The 17,449-nt window shown below is 39.5% G+C and overlaps 1 protein-coding gene and 1 long non-coding RNA gene across 4 annotated transcripts in view; one reads left to right on the top strand and one right to left on the bottom strand.

The window, feature by feature from the left end:
* The window catches only part of LOC128893429 (fez family zinc finger protein 2-like), a 42,198-nt gene extending 37,520 nt beyond the window's left edge, over window positions 1-4,678 (bottom strand). For 2 of the 3 annotated variants that reach the window (XM_054154338.1, XM_054154340.1), the window contains exon 1: window positions 4,330-4,678. In XM_054154338.1, coding sequence (XP_054010313.1) covers window positions 4,330-4,534 — 205 coding nt within the window. In that variant the 5' untranslated portion in view covers window positions 4,535-4,678. Of the gene's footprint in view, window positions 1-3,213; window positions 3,381-3,468 lie in introns of all 3 variants that reach the window. The other variant, XM_054154339.1, reaches the window with a different exon arrangement.
* LOC128893430 (uncharacterized) lies at window positions 546-2,263 on the top strand. The gene is made up of 3 exons (XR_008461331.1): window positions 546-969; window positions 1,267-1,759; window positions 2,226-2,263. It is a non-coding gene; the product is annotated as an uncharacterized LOC128893430 (long non-coding RNA).
* Window positions 4,679-17,449: the final 12,771 nt, after the last annotated feature.

Below are 17,449 nucleotides of genomic sequence, written 5' to 3'. Positions count from 1 at the left end.
GTGTTTCTTCCATATGCATCATTAAATTAAAGGTGTTTCTTCCATATCCATACAATCCATCTGTTCTGCCATTCGGTGTAAATCTTTTCCACGATTATTTTAATCTTATTCTGATCTGTTACAAGATCCTCCTGATCAGGAATATCGTAAGTAAGGTTTCCTCCCGCTCAATCGTGAAAACATCCATGAATTCGATAGTGATACCGAGAAAATTCTGCAGTAACGTTGCCCCCCTTTCTTCATTCATGAGCTTCCGCCATTGCTTCTCTTCCGCTTCTACAACAGCACTTTTAGCGCGTGGGAAATTTAACCTTCGCTCTCGCGTCCGAAATCTCGCGTATCGATGGCAATGAATCTGAGTGTGAATCAACCTGAACTTCCACCGATTCCCAAGGAACTTCCACGCCAGCGGACAATAACGAAACGACGAAGATAATGTCTTGAATCATCTGCAGCGCATCGATGCAAGCCTTATCGCGATCGAATTCTAAGGCTGCTGTTTCCAGGAATCGGCAAGCTTTGAAAATGAAATCGGTAATCCGGGCAATATAGGACCGGCTGGGATAATCTGAGATAGCGGAGGGAGATTAGCGCGCCACGCCGCAAAGGTTATCTCATTCACGCAGGATTATCAGAAATAAATCATATTTTCCTATAAAGCGAGCACAGTACGCGGTCGAGATAAGATGACCGCGCGGTTAGGTATACAACATCGATACCGGTCGTGTGTACACATTGCAGGTAATGCGTGTTTGTTGTCGTTGAGCATCAACGATATCGCCGTTTGTCCGCGCGACGCTTATCCTGTGTGTCTCTTTCGCAGCTATCGTTCGGTCGTAAATCTATAAACGGTAAATCCTATAGCGTGATTTCCAGAGGAAAATCGTCGACAATTTGCCAAGGGGTCCACCTGCGAGGCAACGCGAGGAGAATCCTGTTTACGTGTATAGGTGGCTGATTCTTGAATCTGTGAGTGTGAATCTTCGTTAACATTTGCTTTAAAAATTTACACCGACGCCGATGATACACAAAATCGGCTGATAAGTCTAACCAGAGAATACATCCGTGGGTAAAAATTAATTTAAAACGATAAATCGATGATGGTTGTTTAGGGACACTCTTCTTTATTTGCGGGTGACAGTTGAATACTATTTTTAGGAAACCTTGTTCAAAAATGATGTCTCGGCCCTTTATCCAAGAATGTGTTCATTGACAATGTCTGTGTTACATTGCTATTTTTTTATTATAACTGTTATTTATTTGTAGACACTCGAAGAAGATTCATAGTCGTTCCAATAAAGTAGTGATATAGCACTACTTCGAAATGAAAGGCTACATTTATAATTTTTGTGGAAACAAAAGGAGTTGCTGTAATAAACTAATGAGAAACAATATTTGTGATATTTCAATCTCTGCAATCATTTTTACTACGTATAGATAAAGAAGAAATGGCTACCATCTTTGAACAATCGTATGTTTATTTATCAAGGAGAAATCACAATTGATATATATACATTTCAAGAATTCAATATTTGCATGGCAATAACGAATTGCGAAGCAGAAAATCTATGAAAAAGTTCACCATCGATAAGTTAAGATAGTAGAATTTTTATATCACTAGTGATCGGTAAATTTCAAAAGTAGATAATTTTAGCTAAACTGAAGTGCAAATTAAATGTTACAGAAACAATGATAAGGTTTTGACATTTCGATTTTGGCAAGGGCTCTTTCGAAAAACATTCATCCAGCATCTTACAAGGTATCTTAATTCTCTGTAATTATTTGTGACTCTAAAGCATAGTTGAGCAGTGATTACTTTGCAAGTCCTATTATAGTCATCACTCGCAATTGTGAAACTAAAAGCTACATTGCTGGTCTGCAACTATAAATTACTAATTCGTAATCTTCTAAAGCTAATCGTGTCGGATTAAAGATTAATCATTATTACTGGCTATTCAATAATAATTGATAACGTTTAACCCATCGCTGTTCCGAAGTCAACCATATATCTATATTTTCGAAGTGTGATTTCATCATTTTATCACCGTGCCTCGCTGTGATTTTAAAGCATTAGTATGTTCATGAAGCACTCTGTATATCTGGTTAATAATTACAATCTCATACCAAGAGACGTATACTGTTACAAGGTTGATTTTAAAATTCACATCATAATTCGTATCTCGATTTTCATTGTTTATTAACATCTTGTTATACACATTTTTCAGGAACGAAAACTCATTTGAGTTATGAAGGACGAAAACAATTTTTCTCGAGCGACAAGAAGATGGCTCTAGCCGACTAAGAGGAATCGACCCATCGACGTACATTAAAATTGAAAATGTAGATTAGAATCTGACTAGAAAATAACTAAATACTCGTTTAATACTTTCTGTATTGTTAAACTGGACGATAGAGATTTTACAATAGATACTTTAAGCAAAATACAATGATATTAAGGCAGATACAGGATGAGCAATGATTGGTGATCAAAACTTTCAGTTTATATAGTAGTCTTGAAAAATAGCTAAATAGTGTTAGTGAACACAGATTTAGGAATCTAGTCACCGAGTTATGAAGAATAATTTGATTTAACTACAATAAGAGCACAAAGTAGCTTCTGAACATTTAAACACAAGTCTGGAAATATTTTTCACTGATATGTGTACATATTCAAGTAGTTCGTGTTCAGATATTTTGAGAAGTGTACATAGGATTTTTGTATCCTTTTTTATCACAGAAAATAATATTTACTTATAGTATTTGTGGAGGGCTAGTTTGTACTAATTTTTGATTGTTCTCATTTCTAGCTTTGATTAATGTGATACATCTATATAAAAATATAAACTTAACATTAATAATATCTATTATTCATTACAAAAATCTAGGACAGGTAACTTTGTATCTGTAATTATATATTGTTTCTTTCATTATCCTTACCTTCTTACTTTCTATTTCTATATGTAGATTCAAGTATAAAATACCCTTGTTAAATTTTTCCTGAATACTCGAAAACTGTGACTTTCACATCCATGCTTATTAACGCTTATTCGCATATCATGACAAGTACTCCGAATACCCAATATTTAAATCATCGATATCAGCACACCTCGCTCAAAGATCCTTAGCCACGGCACGATCAAATACAATGACATGCCTATCAATCTACACAATTCCAATACGATCTATTATTACGAAGGATGTCAGCAAAATTACCTTGAGAGTCGTCGAATCGAAGCGTCTCGACCTTCATCGCCCCGTATCCACCCCTTAGTAGCCAAGCCTCAAAACAAGACACTAAGTACACCGCCCCAAGGAACCCTCTCCTGCTCATCACCTGGCAATTACCGCTTAAACCGCTTAGGCCGATTCAGGTCGACACACTGGTGGGTTGATATTATTGCGTTAGCTATTAGCCCGATTAGCAGTATTGGTATAGGCAGCCATCTAATGCTGCTCATCCCCTCTCACCTGTTGAACGACCGTTGTTGCGCGCCCTTTACGCACCTGCACGCACGGAAACACGCGCACAGACGTTCGTTGTAACGTGTGCGTGCGAAGATTGACGCGCTCGCCACGCAGAGCCAATGGTGGCTCGTGTTCGAGGACCGATTGGTGCACGGAGCGGAGGAAACTGACAGGCGTGGACGCACACGCGTGTGGACACGCGGAGAACTCAGGTATCGGACGCGAATTCGAGGGCGTGAACGGTGCAGGCACGGTGCAGGGATAATAGGCAGGTAATAGATAGCATGATGACAGGCGACAACGGGATGAATGTCATGGGGTGACGCAAGGGATGCAGAAACGATCGGAGAGCCGAGCACGGGTTCGATGCGGTCGAGGGAAATGTAATTTTGCGGCCCAAACGCGCTGGGTTTGATTGTCGAGCATGGTGGATACATTTTTCTCATTAATTTTGGAAGAGCTACCCTCGATCGATGATTACAACGGTCTAATTTGGATTTGCGTTTAGAATTGATTGCAGTCTGCGCCCTGTGATCCTGTGGTCGTTTGTGCCGACGTGTTTTGGAACACTGGAGTTTGATGTCTAGCTAGACTTGGGCTAAACTTTCATCTGAATGCAACGATTTCTATTTTCATTTCCATGATAAAAATTCCAACCGAATTGTATTTCGCGCTAAAAGTATAACAGCTTACCTCGGTAGGTAACTGTTCAAACCGATACACCGTTGTATAAGGCATTCTGATAAGATTCTTGGCCATGTCTGAGCGTGACTCGAGTTTGACAGCTTCGAACGATGACGCAACCATTCGAAACCAATGGATTGCTTTCATCGGGCAAGATTTGCGATTGATCGGAATTCTTACCTTCAGCCTCGACGGGAATCTGCTGGCTCTCCTGGAGATGCTCGTTATTATTCGCTTCCGGCGACAACGCCTGCTGATGCACCAACGAAGACGCGGTCTGCTTCGGTTTGACAACGCGAAAAGCGGACGCCTCGGCGACACCTCTTCGCGAAAAGTCCAAAGGACCCACCCCGACCGGCGAGTGTTGCTGCTGCACTTCCATCATCGTGCTCGGGACAGTTCGATCACTTTGCTTCAAGACAATCCTCCCCCCACTGTACACGACATTCGCTCCCTGCGCGACAAGCTACACCACCGCAGTGTCAGTAAACCATTCCACGTATTTTTTTTTTTTTTTTTCAGCAACGAAACAATAATACACGTCTATCTGAAGTCCAATTGTCACTGACACTTCCTCTTCGGGATTCCGCGACGAAGATCCTCGTTCCTTGCCATGAAGACCGACCCGTCACTCAGTCCAATCCGTCGAGCATAAATCTCTGAGGCAACTGGTTCGAATCACCGAAGGATTCGCGAGTCCTAGCGCTGATACTCTCGATTCGATCGACGTCGGAGACACGAGCTCGCAGAGTGTTCGCTGATAAAGAGGTCCTCGCAGCGCGTGAAACTGGCTTCCGGGTGTCGTGGACACTGATTTCCGGGCGGCCCATCGGCCGAACAGGTCAGGAACGGTCGAGGCACCGTCACCCGGGGATGTAAGAGACGTTATAGCGGATGCCTCGACGCCGACTGCTGTTAACGGTGTCTGATAGCGGAGGAACTCCCATGCGATGACGGCCGAAAGTCGCGAGTTAGACTGAGAGAAAGAGAGGGGAGAGAACGCACACGAGCCCCGAGCGTTCCAGTGGAGAGCGAGAAAGAGAGAGGAGAGACAAACCGCCGAACAGGAACACCCACACAGACGCTGGATGCACGCTGGGATTTTCGATGGAGTCTCCGCCTCCATGGCACGCCTCCTTCGTCCCTACTCCACCCCCACGAAACCACTCTCCATGAGCACCGATGCCGCACACCGAGCCACGCTTTGGATACCGCGACAGCCACACAGTCCAACGCTCGACTCCCCGGAGCTGACGCTGCCTCTGCCGCACGCTACCCGACCACCGACGCATACACTCCGCGACAAAATGATAGAACACCCCCTGGATTTTCGGTATTTCTTGAAACTGTCGCGGCATACACGGATTGTTTTCTCTAATCCTGGACGGAAGTTGGTCCTTTCCTAGCAGAGATGAATTAAATTCTACTTGAGACACCTTCGCTTTGGATGACGTAGATACGCGTCACTGAGATTTTTATATTTCTTAAAGATCATTTTATTAACCGATTTCGAAAACGAAGAGGTTACTCAATTCGACATGTATATTATTTTTTTTTTTATATCATCAATATATTTAATTATATAGCTCAGTGCACCATAATTGATGTTATTTCGACTAAAAACAAAACTCTATACATTATTAATTTATTGTTTTATCTTATCATCTAGCAACACTAAAAATATGTGTAGGTTAGAGTGAGAAAGTAAAATTTTGACGCCTGAGTTCTTTTTTTAATTATTTTGTTTAAGATCGGATCAACTGCAAAGATATATTTATCGATATCTGTCCACGTGCGGGAAATTGCAAAATAGTTGTTGCACACAGATCGTAAGCCATACTATTACTTTAAGACCACAATTGATAATAAGATTAAATCACAGATCAAAAATATAGATAATGGGTGGCAATAGAAGATTAACATCAAACGTTGTCTCTCCTGTTTTCCAACGACCCTCTTTGTCTTCATCTCCTTATGTATTACTAATTCATTACTGACAATTTAAGTGAATTGTTAAACAGATCAGGCATTATTCTAATTGAACTAGAAACATGATTTTATTTTATGACTTCATTTTTAATTCATCTGACGATGTATAAAAAGTTGAGTATCTTTTGTTCGTTTTCCTTATCTCTGATCCTTTGAGATAAAAAGGGAGGCCTTACATTTTTTTCCAAGAATCTTACCTATTCATATGAAAAACAGATGTAAGAAGATGATAGGGTAGAAGTAACCTTTGAGGTGAAGGGAAGAGGGGAGTTAAAAGATGAAAACTCTTGACTTTTGTGTGTAATTCACTAAGCGAAAAGGTTTTTCGGAATAAGGAGAAAGATCGCTAATTTCGCTCTAACTTTCATCCCTTCATTTAGGACACTTAGAGATTAAGAGTCCAAAGATAGAGTTCTAATAATGTCTAAATCATTTATCATCCTGTAACAATTACAATGATGTATACTACCAATAACTGGATACTTGATGTTCAACCCCTTTACGCCCGAATTGATTTTTAGATTCGTTCAGTAATCGAAGTTTTACTGTATTTATCCTCATTTTATCCCATTCTGTATATTAAGTGTAAACATTTATTAATTCTTAATATTTGAACTTTTAAGGAAATCCTAAAATATGTATAAAGCAAAACGTCAGCATTTCCATTCAATCTATACTATTATAAACTCTTAGAAATCTAACGAATAAGTATTCCTCTAGGTATACATCAATAGAGCAACGAAACTATATTTCACTTTTGTTTAAAGTAGCTAATCCTCGTTATATACAGGGTACTTTTTTAACGCTAAACACTTTTAGGTTTACTAATTCTGTGAAGTAAAAATAATATGGGGACTTACAATTTTGTCGCAGAGTGTACTGGCTCGGTTCCGTGCATGAGTGGAATGCACGTAGCCGACGGACGTGTTTATTCGTTTTCCAGGGGGTAGGTGTGGGTGCAGGAGGGTAGCGTGGCCCCGTCCGCGTGTCGTAACTGCACAGCCACCAGCGAATGGACACGAGACACGGGGTGTGCAACGCTCTCTCACCTCCGGTTGCAGCATTATGTGGAACCACTCGGCCACCCTGATTCCACTCTTGACTCCACTGATTGATATTTGTGCGCGCCGCTCCTATACGAGGAAATAAATGTAGATGGCTGACTCTGCGCTCCGTTCCGGTACGTTAGGAGTACACCCAGCATTTACGCGAAACCCTTTGCAACAGATAGCTCCAACAGAAGACGAACGCCGCAGGTCGCAAGGAATTTGTTGGGATGGTTGTTTGGGCGATTAGAATAGCGGAAAGGGATCGTACAAAGGGACGAACGATTACGTATACTGAAGAGTATTAACTATAAATGATGGACATTGAAAATCTATGATTCAATTTTACTGAAAATAAAGCTGTGATCACATGTCTCCCCAGAATTGAAGAATTGAGGGGTGTGCTGCAATAAGGAGGCAGCTCCATTTTTTATGGTTTTGAGATTGGAATATAATCACGGTTTTAAAAAAATCCTTTTCTTCGAGACGCAATAAGGAAACAGCTCCGGTCATTAGGAAACTGATGATGTCGATTTGACGGAGATAGAGCAGGAAGACGAACGAATTTTGCACTAATTTTACGATTTTTTGTATCCTGCATAGTTTTTTTTGTATTGCCAATTGTTTTAAGAATCAAGTAAACATGTGTTTGAAAGAAAATTTTATTCTCTTGCCTCGACAACGGGGCAGGTCCAAACATTAATCCTCCCTCCACCACTCAGAAAAGAAAGGATGAAATCCAGAACGACATAATTTCATGATTAGCATAGCTACCTGTGCTATGATATGAAAAAGAAAAAGAAAGAAAATTTCAAAAATCTGAATTTTAAAATGTTTTGTTTTAATTTCCCAAGAATTTTAAAAAATGGAACTGCCTCCTTATTGATGCACACCCCTCAATTGTATTAAATGAGATCGCCAAAAAAGCTGACTAAGGGCATTCGACAAATATGTATGAATCTTCAAGGACGTCCAACGAAATTGCAATTTGATTTCTCAGTAATCATTAAATCCAAGCATTGTGCATTCCTACAATCTTTCGAACGTTTTATCTACCAGATAATCTACAAATTCCAATGAAACTGCAACCGGGATTTCATGACCGATAAGGAAAACAGCTCCATAAATTTCAGTTATTGTTTTTGTCCGGAACGTTCGCGTAGCGGCATAGAATTTTTATACGAGTCGTATATCATCGGTGCTTAAGTGCATCGAGGTATGAGCGAGGGGCATATTGCGCCAAGCTGCGTCTGTGCCGTTGCATCGATCACGCTGCATTAATTCGTCGCGTTTCTTTTCTTTTTCGGCGGGTATTCCTTCAACGAAAGAAAAGGAGACGCAAAGCAAGATTATCGATGATTCGAGGATTTCGAACATTCAAAGAATGCATCGATTTTCTTAGGAAAAGGACTTTGAGCGAGTTGCGCAGTTCGTGACATCGGTCTTTATTCGTGACGCTGTTTGTAGCGATAATTGCGCAACCTAACCGCGAGATTTTCGTCGAAAATCGGCCCGGACCTGTGATGACATCGATTTGAGCGATAGTCGTCGACGCGATGATCACTCGCAGCTTAAACGATTAACGACGGTGGCGATTCATTGCATTCTTGGTACAGATTATCGTTGCTGTAGAATTTTCCACTTAGAATGGTTTTCTTGCTCTACCAACACGCGATTTCAAGTTCAATGGCAAACACTTCCACGGCATTTTATTTTTAAGGGGCAATCTGGTTTAGGAATCAAATTTAGGTTTTCCTGGAGCAGGGGAGATCGGGATTAAAAATTTCAACTTCGAAAAAACACAAGAAATTATTGGAAAATAATGTAGTTATCCTTGTTACTACTGGCTAATTTGTTATTAAATGTAGTATGTTTAAGGTTTTAAGCTTACATTTAATATATACAGTAATGAATACTTTATAGAAAGTCATTTATTTGTCATTTATTTTACCTCGACGTAGTGTTACTTGTTGCCGCGTTAATATAAGTTGTCCCTTATAAATAAAAATTACATTTGAATCAAATATTTCAACAATTCTAGAACAATAATTCTTCCCTACAAGACAGTTATTTGTCATTCTTTTTCCATTAAGAAATAATTGACTCGGCACGGATTATCATTGCTGTAGAATTTTCCACATTGAATGCCATTCTTGCGCCACCTTCACACGATTCAAAGTTCAATGGCAAACACCTCCTTGACGTTTTATATTCAAAGGTGTAATGTAGTCTAGAATTGAAAATCTAGGTTTTCTTTGCGAACAAGGGAGCTATGTAATATTCTTATCTCACAGTACTACCAAGATCTTAATAGATACTACAAGATTTTTTAACATGCGGTCATCTCAACTTTTTTTATTAACCCTTTAACCGCAGGAAGATTTTTGCTGGAAATTCTAAGCGGCGTAGAGGTGTGAATTTAACAAAAATATCAGCTTTTAGGGAATGATAAGACGGGAATTTCTTATATTTACAGTTTATTCATAGGATGTTTTGTTTCAGAGATAAAAATTCAAAACGTAGAACACCTTTTTCTCCCAATTCAATTTTTACAACGAACATCTGACTTTTCAATTTTTATTTTCGAAGCTAAGCATTCTATGAATAAACTGTAAAGATAAAAAAGTTTCGTCTGATCATCCTCTATAAGCTGATATTTTTTTTTAAATTGATTTAACGAATATAAACATTTTTCTTACCCCATTTCTCGAGGACGTATATATACACCCTTTGCAGTCAAAGGGTTAAATGATAAAGCAGCTTCACACTTCTTTTAAAAATAGCTCATCCTCCGTTTTACGAATATTTTTAAAAATATTAGAAATAAAATGTTCATTATTTAGACACAGAAAACCAATTACTATCAGGAAATTCATGCGACTGTTGCATAGATCAATTCCATATTCCATATTATACACAAATAGTACGGGATATCTCCTCATAGAAACAGAATTAATCACCATCATTGATTGCATTCTGAAGCAAAGCCCAAACGTTGAACTTGTACCTCATCGTTTTAACGTATGTATATGTGATTTCACTATTTATAATCACGAAATAAAATACAAAGTTTAAAGGTATTGCTTTAATTCGTGAAACATCTGCTATAATATTTATGAAAAGAAATTGAATAATTAATGGTGTTTTATCAAATTATTGTAGACATATATAAAAATCTCAATGACGAGTACGTGCGTCATCCGATCCTAATGTGTTAAATTCTACAATTTTTTTATTCCATTTGTTAACATGTATTCTCCATATCTAAAGCTTCAAGAAAATGTAAAAGGAGAGGAAATCAATTTCTTCAATGTTCTAGACCGTACTACCCCCTTAATCTTTGTTCCGCGAGCGAGCTGTCGCTTGGCGTAACCAGTGTAAAATGTTGAACCGTCGCGGTGCGCACGTAGACGAAAGAAGTGTCGTCAGGGGCGTAGCTACTAGGCAGGACGAGATATTAAGCGTTAAAAGAGAACGACAAACCGCATCAATCATACTCGCTCACTCGCATCGTCGTCTACGCACACCCGGAACCACCCTTGTCGTACTTCCGAGTGCCACAAGGCCTCTCTATCTTTGCGGGAAAATTGCTTACGTTCTCGCCGTGAAAATAGGAAAACTCCCTGCTCGGTGACGAGAGATCGTGAGAACAGGCAAACGATCCGCTGTCCTGTCAGACTGGAGGAACCCGAGTGAGCGGAATGAAAAAGCTTCGAGGGGTGAACACCGCTCCACGAGGAGCAGGCAAGAACGAAATGTCCCGGACGAAATTACGAGGCTGGGATGCACGATGGGTGAAAGAAGGAATCGTTTCCTTAAGATTACCTCGCGAAACGACTCCTTTAAAAAATTTATCGGAGCACTGCGGACGAAGTTGAGGTAGAATGGAGTAGACGGAAGAATTGGGGCGATTTCCATGAGAGATTTTGCGGCGCGCTTTTATCATTACGATTATAATAAAAGAACCGCATTTTATCAAGATTTATGTTATGTATTATAAAATAATCGTAACTAATAATATTAACATTCTGAAGCAAAGTAATATGTAACAATCGAATTTTAAGGTTTCCGGATATATTAACGCTAAACTAACCGATGTTCATTTGTAACTATTTCTATAGTGACGAGACAAATTACTAGTCTTACCTTTTTCAATTAAGGAGTTAGTCGCAGTCAGGAAGAGGAAAAACGACATTTCTTTGTGATTTTTTTTTAGTTATTAAATAATAATTTGCATAAGTAACAATTAAGTATATTATAAAACATGTTTTAAAGAACTATAAAACATTTTTTGTTTTAAGAAACGTTTAATTTATGTCGTCACAACAGCCGATGACGTTGACGATGATTTAAAAACATAGGTTTGCGGTGAGCAAGATTTCTCTACACTGGTTTACCTGAAAACAAAAACAAAGGTAGATTTCGAAAATACATTAGTCTAGCGGGTCCCTGAACGAAGGATTTTGGAAAAAAATAATTTAAAACAAGATGGCGTACATTTGAAGTTGATTTTAAATTTTTTCACTAAAATTAAGTGATTCAATACAGGATAAAAAAAAAGTAAACGAGCAAATAAAAAATACTTCGAACAGGGACCCGTTAGTCTGATATATTTTCTAAATCTACCTTTAGTTTTGTTTTCAGATGCACCAGTTTGAAGAAATCTTGCTCACCGCAAATCAAGTGGCCACCCACGCCATCGCCTGTTATGACGATATGAATTCACCTTTTTTTAAAACAAAAATTCTTTTATAGTTCTTTAAGACATATTTTGTAATATATTTACATTTCATTCATAAAAATTATTATTTAATACCTTAAAAAAAAACACAAGAAACTGTCCGTTTCCATTTTCCTGACTGCGACTAACCCCTTAAATAAAAGAATATTTTACGTGGAAGTAAATTGAGTAATGCATGAAGAAATTGTATATGTATACTAGCATAATAGCATATGAGAACTGTATACAAAAATTTGAAAACGGTCATCTGACCGGTCGTGGTAGGTTTAGTATTAAGATATTGCAATCAACGCGTATCATAGACATGCAATATCGAATACAATTTTGAATGATTTCTGATGAAATTAGTCGTTCGCAAGTTTGTAATCGATAATGTTCGGAAGGTTGTAACGGACAAGCAAATCCCTGTGCAAACTCGAAAATCAAATGAAACCGCAATCGTTCTCAGGAAAGATGTTTTATCGGTTTCCTCATTCACTGGCTCGATCTGCACCGCTCGGCCGAACCTGCCCACGTTTGTTTGTACAAGTATATACCGGACGTGATTTACAGGCTGCGAGATAACTTAATCCATCAGCATACAGATGAACGTCTGCAACGAGCGACGCAGCGAGCATTACATATGCCTCACAACGTCTCGTTTCTCATCGTTGAATCGTCAATTATCGTCTCCGGGTGTCTAACCCCCCATCCATCAAATGAATGTCCAATACGCAGACAAACGCGTGACAAATCTCCGCATACGATTAATCCTTTGCACTCGACATTTTCGCTAGGGCAAACTAGCAATTCCTCGAATACTCGACGAACTTCTTTTCTTTTACATATTTTCGTTCACGACATCATGCAACCATGCAACATTCTATTATTTCACAAATTACTACAAAATTCTTACACGTCTTTTACCAAATTTTTAAGAGAAAACATTTATTAATATTTAAGCTACACTACGATGTTTTTTATTCAAAGCCCACTGAAGAATAGATTACGAAGAACGCGAAAGAACAACTTCGATATTCTTAATATTGCGTCCACGTATGACCAAAAATATTAATTGCTCGGATGTAACGCGCAACGTGCACGAAAGCACGTGCACTGCATGAAATAACAATCAAATTACTCACGGAGTCTCGAAGAAAACGTTTTATCAAGGCACCGCTACCGTTTGCCTAGACATCGCTTGGAGACCGTCTGTTCGTCGATCAAATCGAAATCACCGATCGGTTCGATACAAGACGCGCAGGATTCATCAGGATCCCGGATTAATCGGCTCGAATTAGACCAATTCCCGCCAATTACGACGTATCTGTTTCCAGATAGCGAACGCTCACTGTAAAACGATCGTTCGCCTACCCGCAGGGGTCCATCTGCGTCTGATACCCGGTAATCATAAGCGTGTGTGCATGCGCGTCTGCCCACATGTCAGCGTGCGTTCTTTTACGAACGTGTAATATCACGAATTATTGTACGTGTCTCACCGTATCGTTTTCAGCCGGCGATAGCCATCACCCACATCCCCAATTGGTAAAAGACAATCGCTAATATGTTTTCTCCTTGATTGAGAGTGAGTCATCCCGTAACGTCCTCCCGTCTGCTCTCGAGGAGACGCGACCATGGCTGGCTATAATACCGGCGAAACAATTGTTCGACGGGACAATCAAGTGTTAAATTCGTGGCGCCAGCCGCTCGTCCCCTGTATCCGGCACGTTCAACTAATTCGTCAAGGTGGATGCGATTCAGCAGTAGAAAAATGGTCGTGGTTCGGGCAATGAAACTTTAAAATCTATTCCTGGTCGTGAAACGAGTCGATGGGACGGCATGAATTTATCGCATGGCAAGTTTGATGAATAGAGAAAATAATTTCGGGACACTTTTGGTGGAAGCGTTTAACACTGACAATACCAAATACAAGATTAAGACGGAAAGGAAAAGAAAAGAAATTATTCATTTTATTTATTCATATACGAATTTGTTATAGGAGAACGTCGTCTACTCCCAATTTTGGTTTGAACGAATGAAATTCATGATTATACTACAAGTCGACTAGAAGTTTAACAATTATATGATGTGGTTGCTTTTTACATAAAATAATAGGTACATAAACAACTGGAGAAATGCAATATAATAGTCGTACTTAAAACGTTCGAATCTGTGGCATGTACATTGATCTTTCAGACAAAATTAGCAAAATCTACAAAAAGTGTAATTCGTAGAGTTGAAATGTGCATTTATGCACAAGAAAGTCACATTGAGCATCAATTATAGTCTTATTAATAAAGAATACTTTTAAACACAGTGAAACGATGTATTCGAATTATTTTTTCCATTTCTGACTTTGTAAAGACCTCGGATGTCGTTGCATCGCACATGGATGAATTCGTCTTGATACACGCTTTTATTTTACATACAAAAATGTGGCACTCCATTTAAAAAATTAATGATTAAACATACAAAATTGATATGCGCCATTGTATTGATCATAGAAGACTACAAAACCTTTTCTACTATCATTTTTTTTTCTAATATTTACAATTCACGAGAAAAATACTGACTAGTATTTTCGCGAACACCTTGTATACATAATGAACTCAAGCCAGGCGCTAAACCCAGGGATTTGAAGCAGATCGGATACGTGTCCCAAAACATAAACATCATAAGACAGTTTAAATACATACATACATGCATGAATCATTCTATACTCGGATTAATCGGTCATTCGGATAATTGACGTTCTACTGTATACAAAATTGTTTTTCGATGAGCACGACTCCAAATCCCTATTTTGTTTGCGAACGTCGGAAGGAAATCGTATGCGGATAATAATTCAGGAGTCCGACGTAAGCTCGCCGATATCAAACGATTTCGAAACTGGTAATGCTGTCTACAGCTCGTAGACCGCGTAACGGGGCAAATAATGTAAACAACATTACGACTGTATTAACTCACGGCCGATGCTTCCCCGAACCAGCGGTTCGCTTATCTAATCATCTGCAAGATCGGTGAGAACGGGACGCGATTTAAATCCGCGAAGATCGATGGATTCCGGCGACGAGCAAACGCGCTGACGAGCGCGCACGGGGATCAATTAAAACCGGGAGTCATTGATCACGACGAGGCCGTTGTTCTGCTAGCCAGACGAAAACAGGCTAACCGGGCTTTTGTGCGTTCGAGGTTGTTCACCATTTGCAGTCGGACAAAGCTTCTGCCTCGTCATCGTCATCGCCGCGACGTATAGTAACGCGAGGTTTTGAAAAATCATTGTCGTCTCGCTGGGTTACTGTAACACGTAAACAAACGAGTCGTCCAGCTTAATCGAGAGGATTTGCCGATAAAAATACTGTGCTTGGACATCTGGCTCTTAACTCGAACGAATTTCGTTTTAACGTTGCAATTTTAATACGGTTTATTCGGGCGAGCTTGGATAAATTTTATTTGAAGTATAGTGAGTCAAGAAAATATTTGCACAGCCAGTTCTTTTATGGTAACTGCCTATGAAGAATAGTACATTGGTGTGATGTATATGTTTTAGTGCTTCATTGGTAGATTTTTATTTTAATCATTTGCAAATAACTCTTTATCACAGTTTACTCCTTTCGCTCAGCGGTAACGAACAAGATTACCGAAAACGTTCAACATATAAATACGACTCATTGAAACTATAGGTTACTATTATTTAAAATCAAGGCAAGCGTACAATTCACGTTTCGTGATAAGAGATTCTGCTTTTTCGACAAACAGCAACAGTCACATCGTCTATTATATCTTCATAAAAGCGTCAAGCCGTGAAGTCGCAGCCAATTCTCGATTAGATTTTCATAGAAGAGGGTCTCCGTACGTACGAAAGCCTCGACTCCCGTATGATGGGAACTGGCATATGGTGCGGCACAGGACACAGTGCACCGTATCCACCATGACGGAAGGAGAACGGGACGACCATGTACAGACACGAGAAAGAGAGGGGACGACTTAACGCGGGACAAACGAGCGTGACCAGGGTCGGGCCCCCGTACACACACGTACCGAGCAACTTTCACGGTGAGTTTCCATCGGGATATGTAATCCCCCGTAATATACAGACATATGCACCGGCGAGTACAGCCCACCCCAGTGGATCCCCGTGGACTGATATTTAGGGCCGATATTCATTAGCAGTTTCACGCCAGGCGACGAGGTTGCAGCGGAACGAAGAGGGAGAAAACGATCAAGTGAGAGAGGAAAAAGGAGAGAGAGAGGGTGTGCAGCTGACCTGGCTGACGTTTTCGATGATAACTGTTCAAAAGGGTACTTCGATACCCCGTAACGTCACTCCCCTCTGCAGTGATCTATGGTTTCGTTTTCGGGCACAAAGGAGAGAGAATCTCAGATTGAGATATTTAACAACAGCTCGATGATCGCCGGGGGATCCGAAGAATCACTTGGAATTTATTAGGATGAACCAAAAGTCTACCAATTAGTCTTTCTTGTGGAAAGTGCAAAGCGCAAGTGCAATTAGGAAAGACGCTGCATTCTTGGGTAATAGAGGTGATTAACACTAAACCTACCACGACCGGTAAAATAAAAGTTTTCAAAATGTGTATAGTTTCTTATACTTGTACATAGACTGTCCCATGCAACTGGAACAGGCTGTACATCCTAAACGGTTGGAAGTAAAAAAAGATGTTATAAGTGAAAGTTAAATGGTATAGGATGGTGCATAACATGCACCTAATTGTATGCATTCTTGGGCATCAGTGCGTCAGAAAAATGCAACTGCACTTTTTTTTTTAATGGAAACCTATATTTTTGACGACATAGATCGATGCAGTTTCTTGTGTTCTGCATAAAAATAACATACGTCCTAAACTTGCTCATTAATTTTCCTATTTGTGTACTTACGGGAAAGTTGAAACAGTAAGTATACAGCGAAATGCCAACAACCAGAGAAGATATGAAGGAGCAATTGATTAAAATCAAGTTCATCGTGTGTACGTTTTAGAAAATGCATCAAAGTTCAATGTTATCATTTTGAGCACTTGCTGTAACACTAAGTACGCAAATAAGAAAATTAATGAAACATTTGAAAAGTGCCTCGAAATTATTTATTTTCTATCACAGTCAGCCTGTGTAACCTTAAGTGGCCTTCAACTACAGGTTATTGTATTCGTCTTAAAATTCTATCAGAATGTGTATAAGGAACTATATCATTCTATTTAAAAAAAAAACAGAGTCAACCTTCATATCTCCTCTACTCTTCTACCAATAATAAAGTTATTAGCACCACGTTACCTGCCCCTCACAATCAAACAACTCTTGTTCGATGAATCGACACCTTCGCATATCGTTTCACTTGAATTTTAAATTGTTGCCGGAACAAGGACTTCTTCGGAAGAGGTATAATAGAAACACTTGATTAATATAAAACAGCTCCTTTATTCGCGCGAGGTGTAAATCGTGACTGCTGTTGGTATACTGTGTCTCAATACGCTATCGTTCGCGTAGTTACAACACGATCCATAATTCGGCAAAAGTCGTGCCGAATCGCTGA

Source organism: Hylaeus anthracinus, unplaced genomic scaffold, assembly GCF_026225885.1.
Source record: "Hylaeus anthracinus isolate JK02 unplaced genomic scaffold, UHH_iyHylAnth1.0_haploid 3, whole genome shotgun sequence".
Classification (NCBI taxonomy): Eukaryota; Metazoa; Arthropoda; class Insecta; order Hymenoptera; family Colletidae; genus Hylaeus; species Hylaeus anthracinus.
The sequence above is the reverse complement of the archived record's forward strand: the minus strand, read 5'-3'. Positions and strand labels throughout refer to the sequence as shown.